General features: G+C 40.5%; 1 protein-coding gene across 5 annotated transcripts in view; it reads left to right on the forward strand.

The window, feature by feature from the left end:
* The first annotated feature begins 7,284 nt into the window (after positions 1-7,284).
* Positions 7,285-14,906, forward strand: part of TASOR (transcription activation suppressor) — a 34,476-nt gene continuing 26,854 nt past the window's right edge. For 3 of the 5 annotated variants that reach the window (XM_056338619.1, XM_056338620.1, XM_056338621.1), the window contains exon 1: positions 7,286-7,803. In XM_056338619.1, coding sequence (XP_056194594.1) covers positions 7,407-7,803 — 397 coding nt within the window. In that variant the 5' untranslated portion in view covers positions 7,286-7,406. Of the gene's footprint in view, positions 7,804-14,906 lie in introns of all 5 variants that reach the window. The other 2 variants (XM_056338622.1, XM_056338624.1) reach the window with 1 other exon arrangement.

A 14,906-nucleotide genomic window follows, 5' to 3' on the forward strand; every position in this document is an offset into this window, starting at 1 on the left:
TTTGGTTTGGTTGTTTGTGCAAGATGGCTACCAAAAGATTTCAAGGGTATGCACAGTGAGGCTTAAGGTACGTGGCCAAGGCTTATGTTTTGGTTCTTGTGGAAGTGTTACGTATTTGGATCTAATTTGCTAGATACAAAATAGTAACAAAGAAACTCAATGTAAGCGCCTTACCTAAAGTTTTATTATATATTTATTATATAATAAATTTAGTAAGTAGGTGAAACAAAAAATTAACATCCTGCCATCAGTTTCTCTCTCCTGATTCCTTGTGGGTCACATCTCTACTAAATATGTATTATCCTGAAACACTGAGATGATGAATTTTTGGGTATGTAAAAAGCCACCAACCAGCCAGTGAATCTCAGAAGACTATTTTATGTTTGTTTACTAACATGTAGCAACTCACTTAGCATGGTGTTCAACATGCTGCAGTGGAAATGTTTCAGTTTTGCCTTGTAGTGACGCGCTTGATTTGTAATTTGGCTTGATAAAGCTTAATAATTTTTTTGTGGTTTTCTTTTTTTTTTTTAATCATCTGAAGGAATAAGCCTTCCACTTTAAGAATACTAATATAATTCTGGATTTGCTTACCTTGTTTTTGTAGTAGCACTTCTAAATTGCCAGTGCTTTTGAAATAATTTTGATTGGGGCAGGGGCAGGGTGGAGGGGTGGGGTGGGCATGGACAACAAAATGTACCAAAAAGGATGAGTAAAATGTAAAATGATGAATGTGTAGTAAAAAGGGATAGTAATATAAGTAAATATGTCACAGTGATCATCATGGTTAGCAGTCCTGGTGTCAGCAGAACAGAACCTGAGGAGTTGCAGCAGTGAACTGGAATGCTTACTGCAACCGTGCGGTACGTATAGGCCTTTGCATGAGAATTGTACAGAAAATTGCTTCTGACTTCTCTGCTTACCCACCATTGCATGTATAGTGCATCCATTAACGAGACAGGTCAAAGCTGTGTAATTTTTATATTGGATCTCAGGTCACTCATGTCTGGGAAGAATAGTGCCATGGTGAGAAGGTGAATGAGAACAGGTGGAGCATGTAAAAGGCAAGAGGCAGTGAAGAGCCTGAGGTGTCTGGGGCTTTGAAGGTCACTGTGAGGGGATGGCAAAATAAGGAGAGGACTGTGGATGCTGGATGAGTTCCAGCTTCTCTAAATCTGGAATATGAGCACCGAGATCCCACAGTCTGGCAGAAGAGCAAGTGAGTGGCATCCTGCTCTCTAGAGCAGGGCGTCAGAAGTCTGACGTGGCAGTTCTGTCTTGGCAACATGTTTGCTCTTCTATTCCTAGTGAGGACAGGCAGTGTAGTCTTGGTTTGTGGAAAGATCTGATGAACCAGAAGTAATGAAGGTAAAAGCACAGATTGTCTTGAATGAGAAAGAAAGGTAAGCAAAGAGGATGTCCTTGGAAGTCTTTGAACTATGTCAGTCCTCTGAGTCTACAAAAGAGAATTAATGGTCTGTGATCTTTGGTTCTGTAGATTGCAGCACTGAACAAAGTAAGGATGAAGACCTATCTCCTGAAACACACACCACGAGCGCTTAGTTTAACTTCTGTGGAGCTCAGTGCCAGGGAATCAATTGCCGGAATCTGGGTAAAGGAAAGGCCTGAAGTTCCACTCCAAGGTAGAGAAAGTACGTCTCAGTGGTGACTCCTATTCAGCATGACCCACTGAACGAGGGATACTCCTTAGGAATGCCTCTGCAATAGTGGAAACCAGGTTTCTTGAGGTTTCACAGAAATTTCTAGATCTTGAAAGATACATCAGAACTTTTATATACCAGTTTAATGGATTGCTGTTTTGGAAAAGTTGATGTTTTATGGTGATGCTGTCTGGCACCTGACAGCCCTGATTCCCAGGATCTAACAGAGCCAGAAACTGAGTTCTACATGTATAGAAGATTTGTTTCCGTTGATTAGGGGGGTCCAGATCCAGAATGGGCGGTTAGCCATATTTAATGCTTACTCATGAAAACTTGATTTTAAAACACTGTAATCTGTTCTACAGGTTGATGCTGCCATCTACTGGAAATAGTTGTGTATTTTTAGAGTGATTTCACATGAAATTAAAAATATTTTAAGATACTAAATGCATTAATAATTATAAAATTAAAGTATTTTAAAAAAGACAAGTAGATATTTTCAGACTTCCACCTGAGGATCACAAATTTGTTAGAAAAAAAGCACTAGGTGCTACTAATCCCTGGCTTTACAGAGACAAGTTGAGACTACTTCCCCAGTTTGTCTCACCTTTTACTGTCACAGGCATTACCATCGCTGGTAAATGACACTAAAGCTCTTCCAAGTGTGTAAATTAGGTTTTGTCTCTGAATTTTCTGAAGGTTCCTCTCTTTGCGTGGTCTATGAAGAAGGCTTAATGATACGGTTCTCCTATCTTTGATCTCCTGGCACCTAAAATGTAGTCAGCGCAAAACTTGCATTTAAACATTTGAAGAAATGAGATGTGTTTTGCACCACGAGAGTAATTTCTGGAAAGTAAAATAGTAATTTCTAGTTATTTCAAGTAAACTGGAACAATATGCTTAGACTAAATAATATTTTGCATTTCTAGATTTCTTTTCATAAAAGACTACTGAGGTAATGTCTGAAGCAAGCACTCAAGTTTGCTTCTGAAGGATGGAGCCTTATGCAACTCTCCCTTATAAATGTCTTGTATTTTGTGGCTAATAATCTGATCTAAATGTGTATTACATAATATCCGATTTCAGAATCAAAGGGATCTGCAGCTGCTTTGTACTTGGGTGGGAAACCACTTGGTGCAAGCCACGGAGTCGTGGCTGAATGCTTGGCAAATACCAGAAACCACATAAACCAGAAACTAGAAAGACAATAAGGTGACAGATTTTTATAACCTTTTTTTACTTCAGAGTATTCAACTGGTCTCTTCCTGTGGTGATTTTTCATGGAACCTTTGTTTTGTGGACTGGGATTCTTGCCACTTATTTTCTATCAATCCGGATTTAAGATTCATAGTGGTACAGTGATCCAGACTTGTTACATCACTTCTCAAGCAGTACTCAGTAATTTTTGCAATGATCTCTCCCAGGCTTATGTTAATTAATAGAGAAAATAATTTTGTACAACTGCAAAGAAGTATATTTTTAAAGCAAGTAGTAAATGAGGAAAAGTTCTTTGTATGTTGTTTGGTAAATAAGCAAGGCTTCATATGTTGTTTGGATTTTTAATGATACATGTTTATGCTTATATTTCTCATTATTGAATGCATCTAAATACTTTGTAAACATATGCTTTAGCATATTTTACAGTATTTGTTGTGAGAGAAAATGGTAGGGAGCATACTTGTCAGAGTGACAGGGCAATTTCAGTAGATAGTGGTTTCCCACCCTGTGGCCTTTTTCTGTAGCTGTTTCTTCAGTGCATGTTGAATTTATTGGAACAGCTCTATAGTTGATCCATACATGGCTCTATTCCAGAATTACTGGAATACAGTGAAGATAAGGAATTTAGCCTCAGTATTTCTTCTGAAGTGTTTGAAATCTTACTGTCATATTCACTGTCTGTGGACAGGTTTTCATCTACTGTGAAAAGTATGTCAGCAGAGCTATGGTAATTCAAACAAGCAAGGAAATAGATGTTGTGTGTGTGTGTATATATGCTAAAGTTATGTTTTCCTGGGGGGGATCATATACTTACTGCATCTATACATATTACTTTAATGGCTACTGGAAGACCTAATTTTCTTTTGAAAATTCTTCCGCTCTGCCCAAAGCATAGATAACATTTTTCAGTAATTCTTTCGGAAGAGAACAGACAATATGGTTGGAAGGACCTACATTAAATAAATGTAAATGTTAACCCGTTCCTGGAAAAATGTCTTACCTAACTTTAAAACACCAGTTAAAGAAATCCCACGGTGTCCCCAAATAATTTCTTCCTGTACTTAACTTTTATTGCTAGATAGTTTTTCCTAACATTTAACCTAAGCCTCCTTTGAGAAAACTTGAACATCATCCCAGTCACCAAGAACATAAGAGAATATTTCCTCCGCTGCAACAGTATTTTCCATATTTGATAATTGCTATTATTTATTTTCTCCCTTCCAGACATAACACCACCATTCTTCCAGTCTTTCATACAATGGCTTAGATTCATGCAGCACAGAAGAACCATTAGATGTGTTCCCAGAAGTTAGAGCAAAGATGAGTATGTGTAAAATGAGAGTGAGGACACCGACTTCACTCTCTAGTATTACTGCTCACTTGTGAATGCAGGCAAGCCAGATGTAATCAAATCCTAACACCAATCAACTGAACTAGTTGTATATTGAAGACATAAACAGCCTGGAAGTGGTTTTAACAGCTTTGCCAATTCAAACTTAATAAAACAGGTTGATGTGTTTGGAGATGTATAATGGATCAACAAAGACTTAAATAACACTAGATTGGTATTTCCATTTATTTTCTTGTATATGGAAGTTCTATTTGAACAAAGTAGAGCACAGCAAAATTATTCTGATAATATATCAACTCATCTGTAATATCCTCTTTACCATCACTGAATCCTCACAGAGGCATGGCATAAAATTCTCAGGGAGACAGTCTTAATTTATCCACAGGTTGAACACTGCATTTGTGGGTTTTATTACCTCTGGATAATTGAACACCATGTTTCTGCATTTAGATAATGTTTGGTGTTACGTTTCTGTAATTTATGTAAATTATAGATACTAATTAACCTATTTAAACTTGGCTGGCTCCCCAAAGACTTCCAAGAAGAAACTAATAATTATTAGCTTATCTTCTTTTAACACCCTGGAGGCTACCATCAGCACCAGACCATTTGTGAGTTGGTAGATTACTTATAATCTCTGATTTACAGGTAATCTAAAAAGAGATCAATATAAATAAAAGGATGAGGTTAAAATATTTGTTCCTTGCATAGGAAAAGCCTTGCATTTAAACTCAGAGCTGCTTTCAAGATAACAATATAGCTAGCCACAGTTACCAGGATTTAAGATAATTGGTATAGCTAACTAACAAATATATGCAGTTGTTCAACAGCTACAGAACTAGTATACCGTTAAGAAAGAAAACAAATTGCAGGCTTTTAATGTTTTGCTAGTTACTTGTAAAATTAAACATCCGGTATTTGTACTTCCTAGGCACAGCAAAGAATGGGTTATTTTCAGCAGGCACTTCTCAATTCAGTGCATTCCTCAGAGCTGCCAAAGAAAGGTCATTGCTGTGGCTTTCACATATTCACACCCTTCTTTTACCAGAAGTTATAAGCCTCGCAGCAGGGGTGGCAGAGGTGAATAAATGTTAACCTTCCGATTCAATACTGACCTCCAGTAGGACAGACAACATGAGGTAGCAATGCCTTGAAGTGCTGCAGAGGGATCCAACAAAGCTTATCCGTGAATACCAAACAACTGTGTAGATGTGATGAAATTTCATTATTTATTGTTTTGAAATACCAGTTATTGTTGTATTTGTATTTGAAGCCTTGGTTTTCCTTAATAACTGATTTACATCCATGATCACAAGGATTAAATTTATTCTCATTATTCTTTTAATAATATGGAATATAGACCAGATTGAATGATGATCTTGTGACAGAGAAATCATTTCAAGCTAGCACCTTTTCATGTTCTTGCTATATCACACTTGGGTCCATAAATACAGCATTATGTTTTCTTTGCAGGTAAACAAAACTTGTAACAGCTTACCATTATTATTCAGCTCTGGCACTAAAAGAAAAAACATGTTGCCCATAACCATCCCTGCATACTACCTCATTAGTTTCCTTAGCAAATCTGCTGGAAAAATAGTTTCTGACTTAGCTTCAATAGCACCAAAAACATTTCTAGCATTCCGTTGCACTGCATTTGAAAACGGGTACTCTTTGGTATATGAATAATGGAATGTGTTGCCTTTGGTTGATCTATAATTCTTTGTCCTACTGATGAGACATTATAGTTGTTTTTTTTTTATTTTTGAAAAAGGTCAAATAGTTCCTTACTTGCACATGCTGTTTTTTCTTATTGAAGCTTGCTTGCAATTTGTAGTTTTACAAGCTGTGGAACCCAAATAGCTGTTGTCACTTAAGTACCCTTCCAACAGAATCTTTTGTGATGATCTTAAATGCATTTAATTGAACATATAAAAGAGGATTAAATTCAGCGAAATTATGCAATTAAACACACAGAAGTCTTTGCAATAACACGTTTCCTTTGCAGTTTAAGATTGTCTCAAAAAAGTGTAACAAATCGTATTGTTTATATTTTTAACTGATTGGGTAAGAACTGTCTCTCTTACACTGCCTTTGTACAAAGCTGTCGTTACTGTGTTAATTGGAATTACACCTTCCACTGAAGACGTTAGTGCAAAGACAGTTTGTCACTGTTTGTATCTGTCCCCCCCCCGGCAGAGGGGAGGTGATGAGGGCGGGGGGAGGGCACGGTGCCCTGGCGCTGCTCTAGTTCATCATCACGCTGTAGCGAGTGTGAAGTGTTGCCTCTCCTTCATGGTTAATAATGTGGTTTTATTCTTCAAAGGTGAAATGCCATTTTGTCCAGTGTCTTGTAGAAGCTTTAAAGACGGGAAGAAGTGGCCGCCGGCGCCCGGCTGGTTCCGTGCCGGGGACGCGGCGGGGGCGGCCCCCAGGCCGGGCTGCGGTGCCGGCGGGTCCCGGGCAGAGGCGCCCGGCGGCCAAACCGCACGGCCAGGAGCCCGCTGCGCCAGCGCGCCCACTGCTGCGCCGCCTGCTAGCTGTAGATTGACGCGTATGGCTTTATCTCTACGCGAAATGCTCTCTCCTCTTTTCCCAGCGGCGTACCGGCCCCGCTCCTGTCCCGCTCCCCTCCAGAAACGGCGACAGACAGCGCGGCCTGCCCCGCCCGGCGCCCCCGCCGGGACCTCGCCTCGGGCCTCCCTCCACAGCCGGAGGAGCCGCCCGTAGGAGGGAAGCGGGAAACGAGGGAGCTGCCGCCTCCGCCCCGCGCTGGCAGACTGCGGCCGCAGGGACCCTTCTCAGGCGCTGCCGGCGGCCCGCGGCCTCGCCCGACCGGCGGGGGCTGCCGCCATTTTAAAGGCTCCCCACTGCCCCGCGGGCCCCGGGCGGCAGCGGCGCCCCCGGAGCGGGCAGGCGGGCGCTCGCCCCTCTATTTATAACTTGCGCCGGGGATGGATTGGCGGAGCGGGGCTGGATCCGGCCCCGCCCCTTTTCTGTGAGCGCTGCCGCCATGTTAGAGAGCGGGGAGGGGGCGGCGGGGCTGCCATAAAGCGAGCGGACGGAGGGGGAGCAATAGCGGCAGCAGGCGGTGCATGGCGCTGGGGAAGGGGTAGTTGGTGGGGGAGGAAGAGAAGGCGCGGGCAGTCGTGCTCGCTTCTCGGCGGTAGGAGTGAATGGCGGATGCTGTGAACGCCAGTGGTGACGAGATGGAGCCGGAGCAGCATCAGCGGACGGGGAAGATCAGCGCGGGCCTCCTCGGGGTGGAGAGTAATAGAGCAGGAGCCGCTGAGGACACCACACAAAATGGCGGACGGTCTGAGAGCAGTAGCACTGAGGAGGCGCTGCTGGTGGCTGCTGTTGCTGCAGAGGACAAGGTCCCCCCAAACCTCAGCATCACTAGCAGCAGCCAGCGCAGGAGCAGCATCTCAACGGCAAATGAACAACAACAACAACAGCAGCAGCAGCCGCCCAGCGGTGTGTTGGGGGGGCCTCCCCCTCTCCCTAAGCCCCCAGAAGACCTGCCTGTTAGGAGGAACTTTCAGATCCCCAGGAAGAGCAGAGAAAAGAAAGGTTGTTCCTTCCCTTTCCCTCCCTTCTCTCCCTCACTCCCTTCTTCATCTTATTCATTGGGCAGGCTCTTTACGCACCTCACACAACTGCATGCAAAATCCTGCGGGTGTGGAGGAGGCTGTGGCATGGCTTGACTAGCGAGGCTGCTGGGGATAAGATTTTTAGTGTCAGAGAGGCTTTTACATTCTCTCCTCTCCCTACCCCTCCCTCTTTTCTTTTTCGTTTTTATGTTGTCACAAGGAGGAGAAAAAAACCAAAAAAACTCGGCTTGAATTTCAGTTCATTGCTTTAAAAGGACAGAAAAGCTGGCTGCAATCAGGGTGGGCTTGAGTGTTGGTCCTGGCTCTGCTTCTGGAGATGCAATCATATGCAGAGAAGATGGTTCTCTGGGACACGGACGCGCAGAGAAGATGGTTCGCTGTTCTCTTCCCCCTGACCTCCTCCCTGCAGGAGAGGGGTGTAATCCTGTTTGGGGTAGACTAGCAGACCCTGAGCAGAGTTGACCTTCGTTGATGATATGCAGAAAGAAGACTGTTCTTATCTCCTGAAAGTTTCTTACTTTGCAGGGAGGAAGTGAGTGTCCCACATTCACGTGCTTGGACGCATTCCTCTTCCAAGCGTCTAGGGTTTGTTTTTTGGTTTTCAAATGACTCTTCTTCTAAAAGCTTGTGGTATTTCTTGCTTTTCATGAGACTCCATTGGCTTCTGCTTATCTTTGATTTTGTTAAGTGGCATTGAAGACATGTCTTATTTCCTCCCTGAAACTTACCTCAGTTCTTGACCTTTTGCAACATGGGGTCAGTAACTTGGTACATAGCACAAAAATACCTGTTCGCATAGGCTTCTAGTTCTTCAGAGAAGAGTCTAACATCTAACTTCTTGAAATGCTTTCTTCTGTAAGAAAAAAATTAAGGTAGGTTTATTTCATTATCCAGTCTTCCCTTTCCCTCCTTCCATTTTTGGCAGTAATGTCCCCTTTTTCCTTTTCTTCCCTTTCTTTCTCATTGCCACCATGCAAGGGGGGATACAGGTCTGGCAGAGATTCATTGTGAAAAGGACTGGGTTGATTTGTAGGAAAAAAAGTCTCTTATTTTTCATCTGACAGAAAAATGTCTGGCTAAAACATGGTACCTCTTGCACTTCCATATATCAGACCCAAGTGTGGTTTCATTTGAATACCTTTTAAATATATCTCAGAAATGTTTAGTACTTAATCACAGACTCTTGAAGTTGCTTCCTACCATTTGGTTCCAGTGTGAATGAAAACCTGCAAAATACCTTTTTGGGTCATCAAATTCATCATTTGCCTATGGAGAGCCATCTCCTACAGACTAAAAAGTTTTATAATATGTAGTTCAAACATCAAGCTTCTAGAGTAGAAGGGGAAGCTCTTCTTACCCTGCTTCAAAAGTTCACTCGCTAATGTCAAGGTCGTTTGACTCATTCTTAAGGGCTTACTTTCTAGTGTACTTTTTTTTTTGTTTGTTTTGTTTTGTTTTTTTTTTTTTCCCCTTTCAGCTTACCAAAAGCTTTTAGGGCAACTTAAAGTTTTCCAGAATTCTCAAAACAGACCTCCCTCCATTCTGTCCACAGTGCTTGTGGTCTTACAGTTGCTGATGGTCTTACATGTGATACCGTAATGCAAAGCACTGTGGGACAGCATGTCATAGGCAAGGCTAACAAAAGTGGGCTGCCAGCGTGATCTTTGAGGACAGCCAAATCACTATTGGAATTAGTATTGGCATTTGAGAAATTATGCAATTAAATCAGTTTTGGAGCTAAACTAGAAGATTAGCAGTGCATCAATCATCTGACATTGTAGTGGCATATACTTAAAATATGCTTAGTACCAGTGTTCAAATACATCTTGTGTAATTGCAGAATAATCAGAATATCATCTGTCCCTCTCAAAAGAGCTGTCTTGGCTAGATTCAAAATTCCAGCATGAAAAAATACATGGAAGTTTCTTCCATCCTTTCTTGTACTGGGATTGTCCTTGTTTCGCTCTTTAAACCTCCATTTTATTACTGGACATACCATCCTGAGAGATACCTGCTGTCTTTGTTGGGAAGACTAATCTGCTATGTACAAACTATAAAAATCTGTACAGGATGACTTTGTTACTTGAGTGGGGTTGGTGTGTGTTTTTTTTTTTTTTTTAAAGTTGTTTTTTTTTTTTTTTAAGCACAAAATGTGTTTTGGAAACAATTTTTGATTGTGAAGCAATTAAAAATTGAATCTGCAAAGCAAAAACTTAAGGGAAAAATCCTGGAAAACGTGGGATGTAGCTGTTTATTTAGCCTTCCTGGAATTTTTATTTGGAGACCAATGAGGGACTGAAGTCAGCAGAAAGAATTTTGTTAATGTGGAGAAATGCATCTGGAGGAAACATACTTCTTAAAACTAACTGTGGTTAGTTGTCACAGAGAATCTTTCTTCTGATTTTGCCCCCCCCCCCCCCCCCTCCCCCCAGCGGAAGAATTCAGGAAACCAAACTCTAAGAAAGGTTGGCTGTGAGGTTTGGGGTTTTTTAAGTTGTATGTGCATTTGTTTTCCTACTTAGAACTGGCGTGAAGGCTTCTTTTTCCTTGGTACATACAGTTTGGTAATACTGTGACACTCTCTTGAGCAGCTGATCGCTGTTTATTTATTTATTTTTAATCTTAGTACTTAGCTGTTGTTATTGGCCTCTTCTAATTTGATTGTCAGATCTTCTCAGGTTTCCAAGTCTGCCTGAAACTTCGAAGATCCTTCTTTGATAGGATGAGGAAAACAAATTTTCAAGATCAAGTGGTGGAAGAGCATTTTTTGAACTAACTCTGGGTGGTCTTCATACCAAAATACATGCTCGGGTAGCAACCAGTGGCTTAAGTGGGTGGTTGTTGATTGCAGTTGGACTTCTCTAGGTGACCAAGTTAACAAAATGACTGCTGTTTCTCAGGCTGAGTGGGGGAAAAGGAAAATGGTCTTTCTTTTATCCATGAAAGTCTTCACAGTACTGCTTGGAGGTCTAGGCTGTCTCTTTTCTACTTAATAGTATTTGATGGTTCATTTTGCCTTGCTTTTGTCTTATAATTTTCCGTGTCTGTGGTAGAGAGATGTATCTGCTACATGGTATTTCAACACAGGGATTTCAGTAAGCAATCCTTGAACTTGATAACTCTTAAGACCTTTTGAGAGCAAGACATTTTGGGCTGAAAAAGTCGTAAAAATAACAATGTTATGGTTCATCAACACCACAGATTTTTGGTCTTGGTCTTCAAAAATGAAGACTTAAAATGGTTCTTCTCAATGGAGTTTTTGTAGCAGAAACACTTGTTTGAGAAGAATGCTAACGTTCTGCCAACTTGGCTGGTAACAAAAGTAATTTACTTACCTTCACTTAAAAGTTAGTTCAGGATTCCTTAAAGAGAATGTCTCTGTTGTCTTCTTCACATTCTAACCTAAAAAAATGAAACACTCCCCCACCCCCACACCCCAAAATACCCAAAGAACCCAACCTGCTAACTGCAAACTCAGTTTTCTTAAGTTGAAGCATCAGACCACTGTGAAAGAAAAACTTCAAGCCTCTAGGGATTTACATGCATCTGGACTTCCAGTCTGTCCATCCCTAGACTAGGTACTGTATTAGCTAAACACCTGAAAATACATATGTTCCAATATAGTGAAGAAAGAAATGGTAGAAGCTGAACAAAACCAGTATTTTCTTACATACTTCTGCAGAACAAGCCAGCAAAACCCCAACAATTCACTTGTAGGTGCTATAAGGATACTGCAATATAGTCCTTACATAAATTACTGTTTTAATTGAGACGGGTTGATAAAGGTGCAGCATACCCACGTCAGGATTGCACCGTGAGCCTGAAAAATATGTATGTACACACTGCTGATCTCTGAAGTAATGTAGGACTGGAGATAAGCTTAATAATCTCATTCTTTGCCTGTAAACATAAGGTTTGGTACAGAAGTTCTAGTTTAGTACTTCTCATTCTTTGCTTGCTTCTGATTTCCTTTAAGTGAGGAAATACAGGCCCTTCCACAGTGACCTTAACCTGGCAGAAAATAGCTGCCCTTTGGCAGAGTGCTGAGATGATAAATGAAAAGTATTGCCTTGCTGCTTGTCTCGTTGGGTAATGTTGCAGGTTTTTAGTAAGAACCTGAAGCCTGGAGTGCCTCAGATTCTGGAAGATGTGGGAAGTGGATTTGAGCCTGTCATGAAGCATATGATGAGCGTGTTTGAGGAGTCCTACTTGGAGAAGGAAAAAAAGCTTGTTCTGTGCACTCTAACAAATTTGACTGCTGTGTATGATGGTTTATCTGAAATTCAAAGCTAAGTGGCTTGGTTTTGTGCTTTATGGTTACAGTACAGTTTATTCCTTGCTCCATCCATCATTTGGCTACTCACAAATAGAATGCAATAGATACTAAACCAGCAGGCTGCCCCTGACAAATAAATGCTTAGTGGGTGCTGTCTAGTTCTCAACCCAATTGTGGGTTGTCTGCTACCACTGTATATGAAAAGGTGGCAGATAGGCAGTAGGATTTGGTGATAAAATTCCGTGTTTATAAGTAGTCTTCAGAGCATAAGCAGTTTATTACTTCTGCAAGGAGCATACATTTAACAAATTGCATTCACGTTACTTTTTTCCTCAGTCAATAATGACATCTGATTGTGAAGCCAATCGCTCTTAATTTATGCATGAAGTAAACTAAAGCAAGATCATATGTGTAGTTCTTGTTCACTTTGTATTGAGTGGACAGTGCACATCAAAGGAATAGAAATTCCATTACTAAAAAGTTTTTTGATTATTAAGCTTTTTCTAGTAAAAGGTGGTTATAACGTCTTGTTCTTGAGCTGATGTGATCATTTAGGTGGAATCAGTCTTGTTTTAATGCTCTGTATGTTCTCAAACTGAAAAATTGGAATCTCAAAAATGACTTTTGTGCCCAAGTACTTTAAAATGTTTCACTTTTGATCTGTCTTTACTGCAAAGGTAGCAGCAGCCCTTCTAGCTTCAGTAGTATCTCTGGTGAATGTAGATGGTGTGTTTGGGGTATAAAATATATTTAAGAAAGTACGTATATTACTGAACAATAAGTAACAATGGTAGTAAACCATGCTTTCGGTTCTCTGCTAAGAAATTGAGGAAAAAAACCCCTGCAACAATCTTTAAAAAAATCTCTAATTTGCTGTATTCTGTAATTTAAGGGATTAGGTAGAGCTCTTCCATAAATCTGTTGAGACCTGATAGTAGTTCATGTAGGTTTTCCCTAGCTGAAGAACAGGGGGACATGCTGTTCTTGGGCAAGTCTGTCTCAGCTCGCTCCTTGGAACTTTCCACAAACCAGGAAATATTTAAACACAAATGGAAATGTAGTTAATATTTGAATGAATGACAGGATATTAATTGGTGTAATAATATGCCTCTTCCCAGATTTGCATCTGGGAAGTAGGCAAGACATTGTGTATAGTTTGTGATCACTCTTTCTATCTAGTCCTGTAGAGTTTTCTACTTGCCTGGACTCAAGGTGGAAGAAATAGGCTGGTTTTGAGCATGCGTTTCTAGAGGGGAAAAAGGGAGAAGGGGTGAGGTACAATAATCACTGCGAAGGAAACAGGAAATTTGGGCAAGCAGCTGGCATTGGTGACCTTCTGTCTTAACTGGTCCTTTTCCACAGAAGAGGAACAGGCAATGTGTGAAACTCATGCGTTACAATGCTACGGTTTAGTAACTCCTTGTCAGAAAGATATAAGTGGTGTTTGAGGATGGGGTGGGACAGGAGGTGCTGTCCAGTATGTGTATCTGTAGTAGGCTTGCTTTATATTTTACTAATAAGTGTTCCTTTCTTCAGTATAGTGCATTCAATCTTAGTAATACTAAGTTGAAGTTGAGAATTTCATTCACTTCAGTTACCTTTCGTCTGTCCCGTCTTGCTGTCAGCCTTTCAAGAATGAAAGTATTGTAACTAAAAAGGATGTTATATAAGATCGGTTTCTTAATCACTTTCATAACTTCCTCTCTTAAAAAAATCACTTACTTGTTGCTGGTGTTGGAATCATTGCTTTACTTTAGTTAGCAGATATGGTGTTACGTTATAAAGTGTGTGTGTAAATACAACTTTTACTAGATAAACAGTTCAGTTTTCATTTAGAACATGTATTTTATATTGAGGCTAATGCAATTATTATTTCCTGCAAATGAGGAAAAGATTATCATCTAAATCTACTACCATATTATTTAATGAAGTTGAAGATTCACTCTAAAGTTGTAATTAAATTTAATTTGCTGCTAGAGTAATGGTGGATTGTCTTTTATATGAGACTAGTGCTACTGTAGTTCATTCTTAACTATTGTAACTTCTAGCAGCTTCAGGTGGTGATGGTCTGGGTGCTTGTTTTAGTAGGGAAAAACAGGCCCTTTGTAAGAAAATAAACTAAAGCACTCTTGGACATATCTGCTGGAAATACTTACTGCCTGAAGTTTGCAAATACCACAAAAATACTGCGCTTTCTGTATTTTGGAATTTACCCTGAGGAGAAAACCTGCCATAATGAACTAGTTAATTTTCCCCTAGGAGTATTATTTTTTGAGACATTGCTCTCAAAATCTGCACTTAGATTCTCTGCTGGGCCATGCTCAGGTTGCCCTTCTGATCAGTTTGTCACTTTCAGTACCCAAACAAATGAAGAAGCCTGGGGAGATGAGTGCTTTACCGTGTGAACTCGGGCAAAGGTTTGCTCAGTACTTGAATTTGTGCAACAGCAAATGAAGAGGTTTCCTTTTAAAGCAGTTATCATAAAGCATGAACACAGGCAGTGTGTTTTTTAATTATAGGAGCTTACTGGACTCCTTAAGACAGCATTGAATTTATTCATATTCAGCATAATTACCATAAGCAAACAAACAAAAACTGCCGTAAGGGCTCTAAAGAGAGGCTAAGCTATGAAACTGTTATTGAGGTTTTTAGAAGTGCAATTTGTTCCTGGTCCTTGATTAAAAGAGCTAATTAGTTTAATTACAGTGTTTTGCAACATATATCAGATGTTTTCAAAAGGTAAATTCAGACTTGAGGTGCTTCTCTTACAAGCTTCTGAGAACTAG

Source organism: Falco biarmicus, chromosome 4 (genome assembly GCF_023638135.1).
Source record: "Falco biarmicus isolate bFalBia1 chromosome 4, bFalBia1.pri, whole genome shotgun sequence".
NCBI lineage: Eukaryota > Metazoa > Chordata > Aves > Falconiformes > Falconidae > Falco > Falco biarmicus.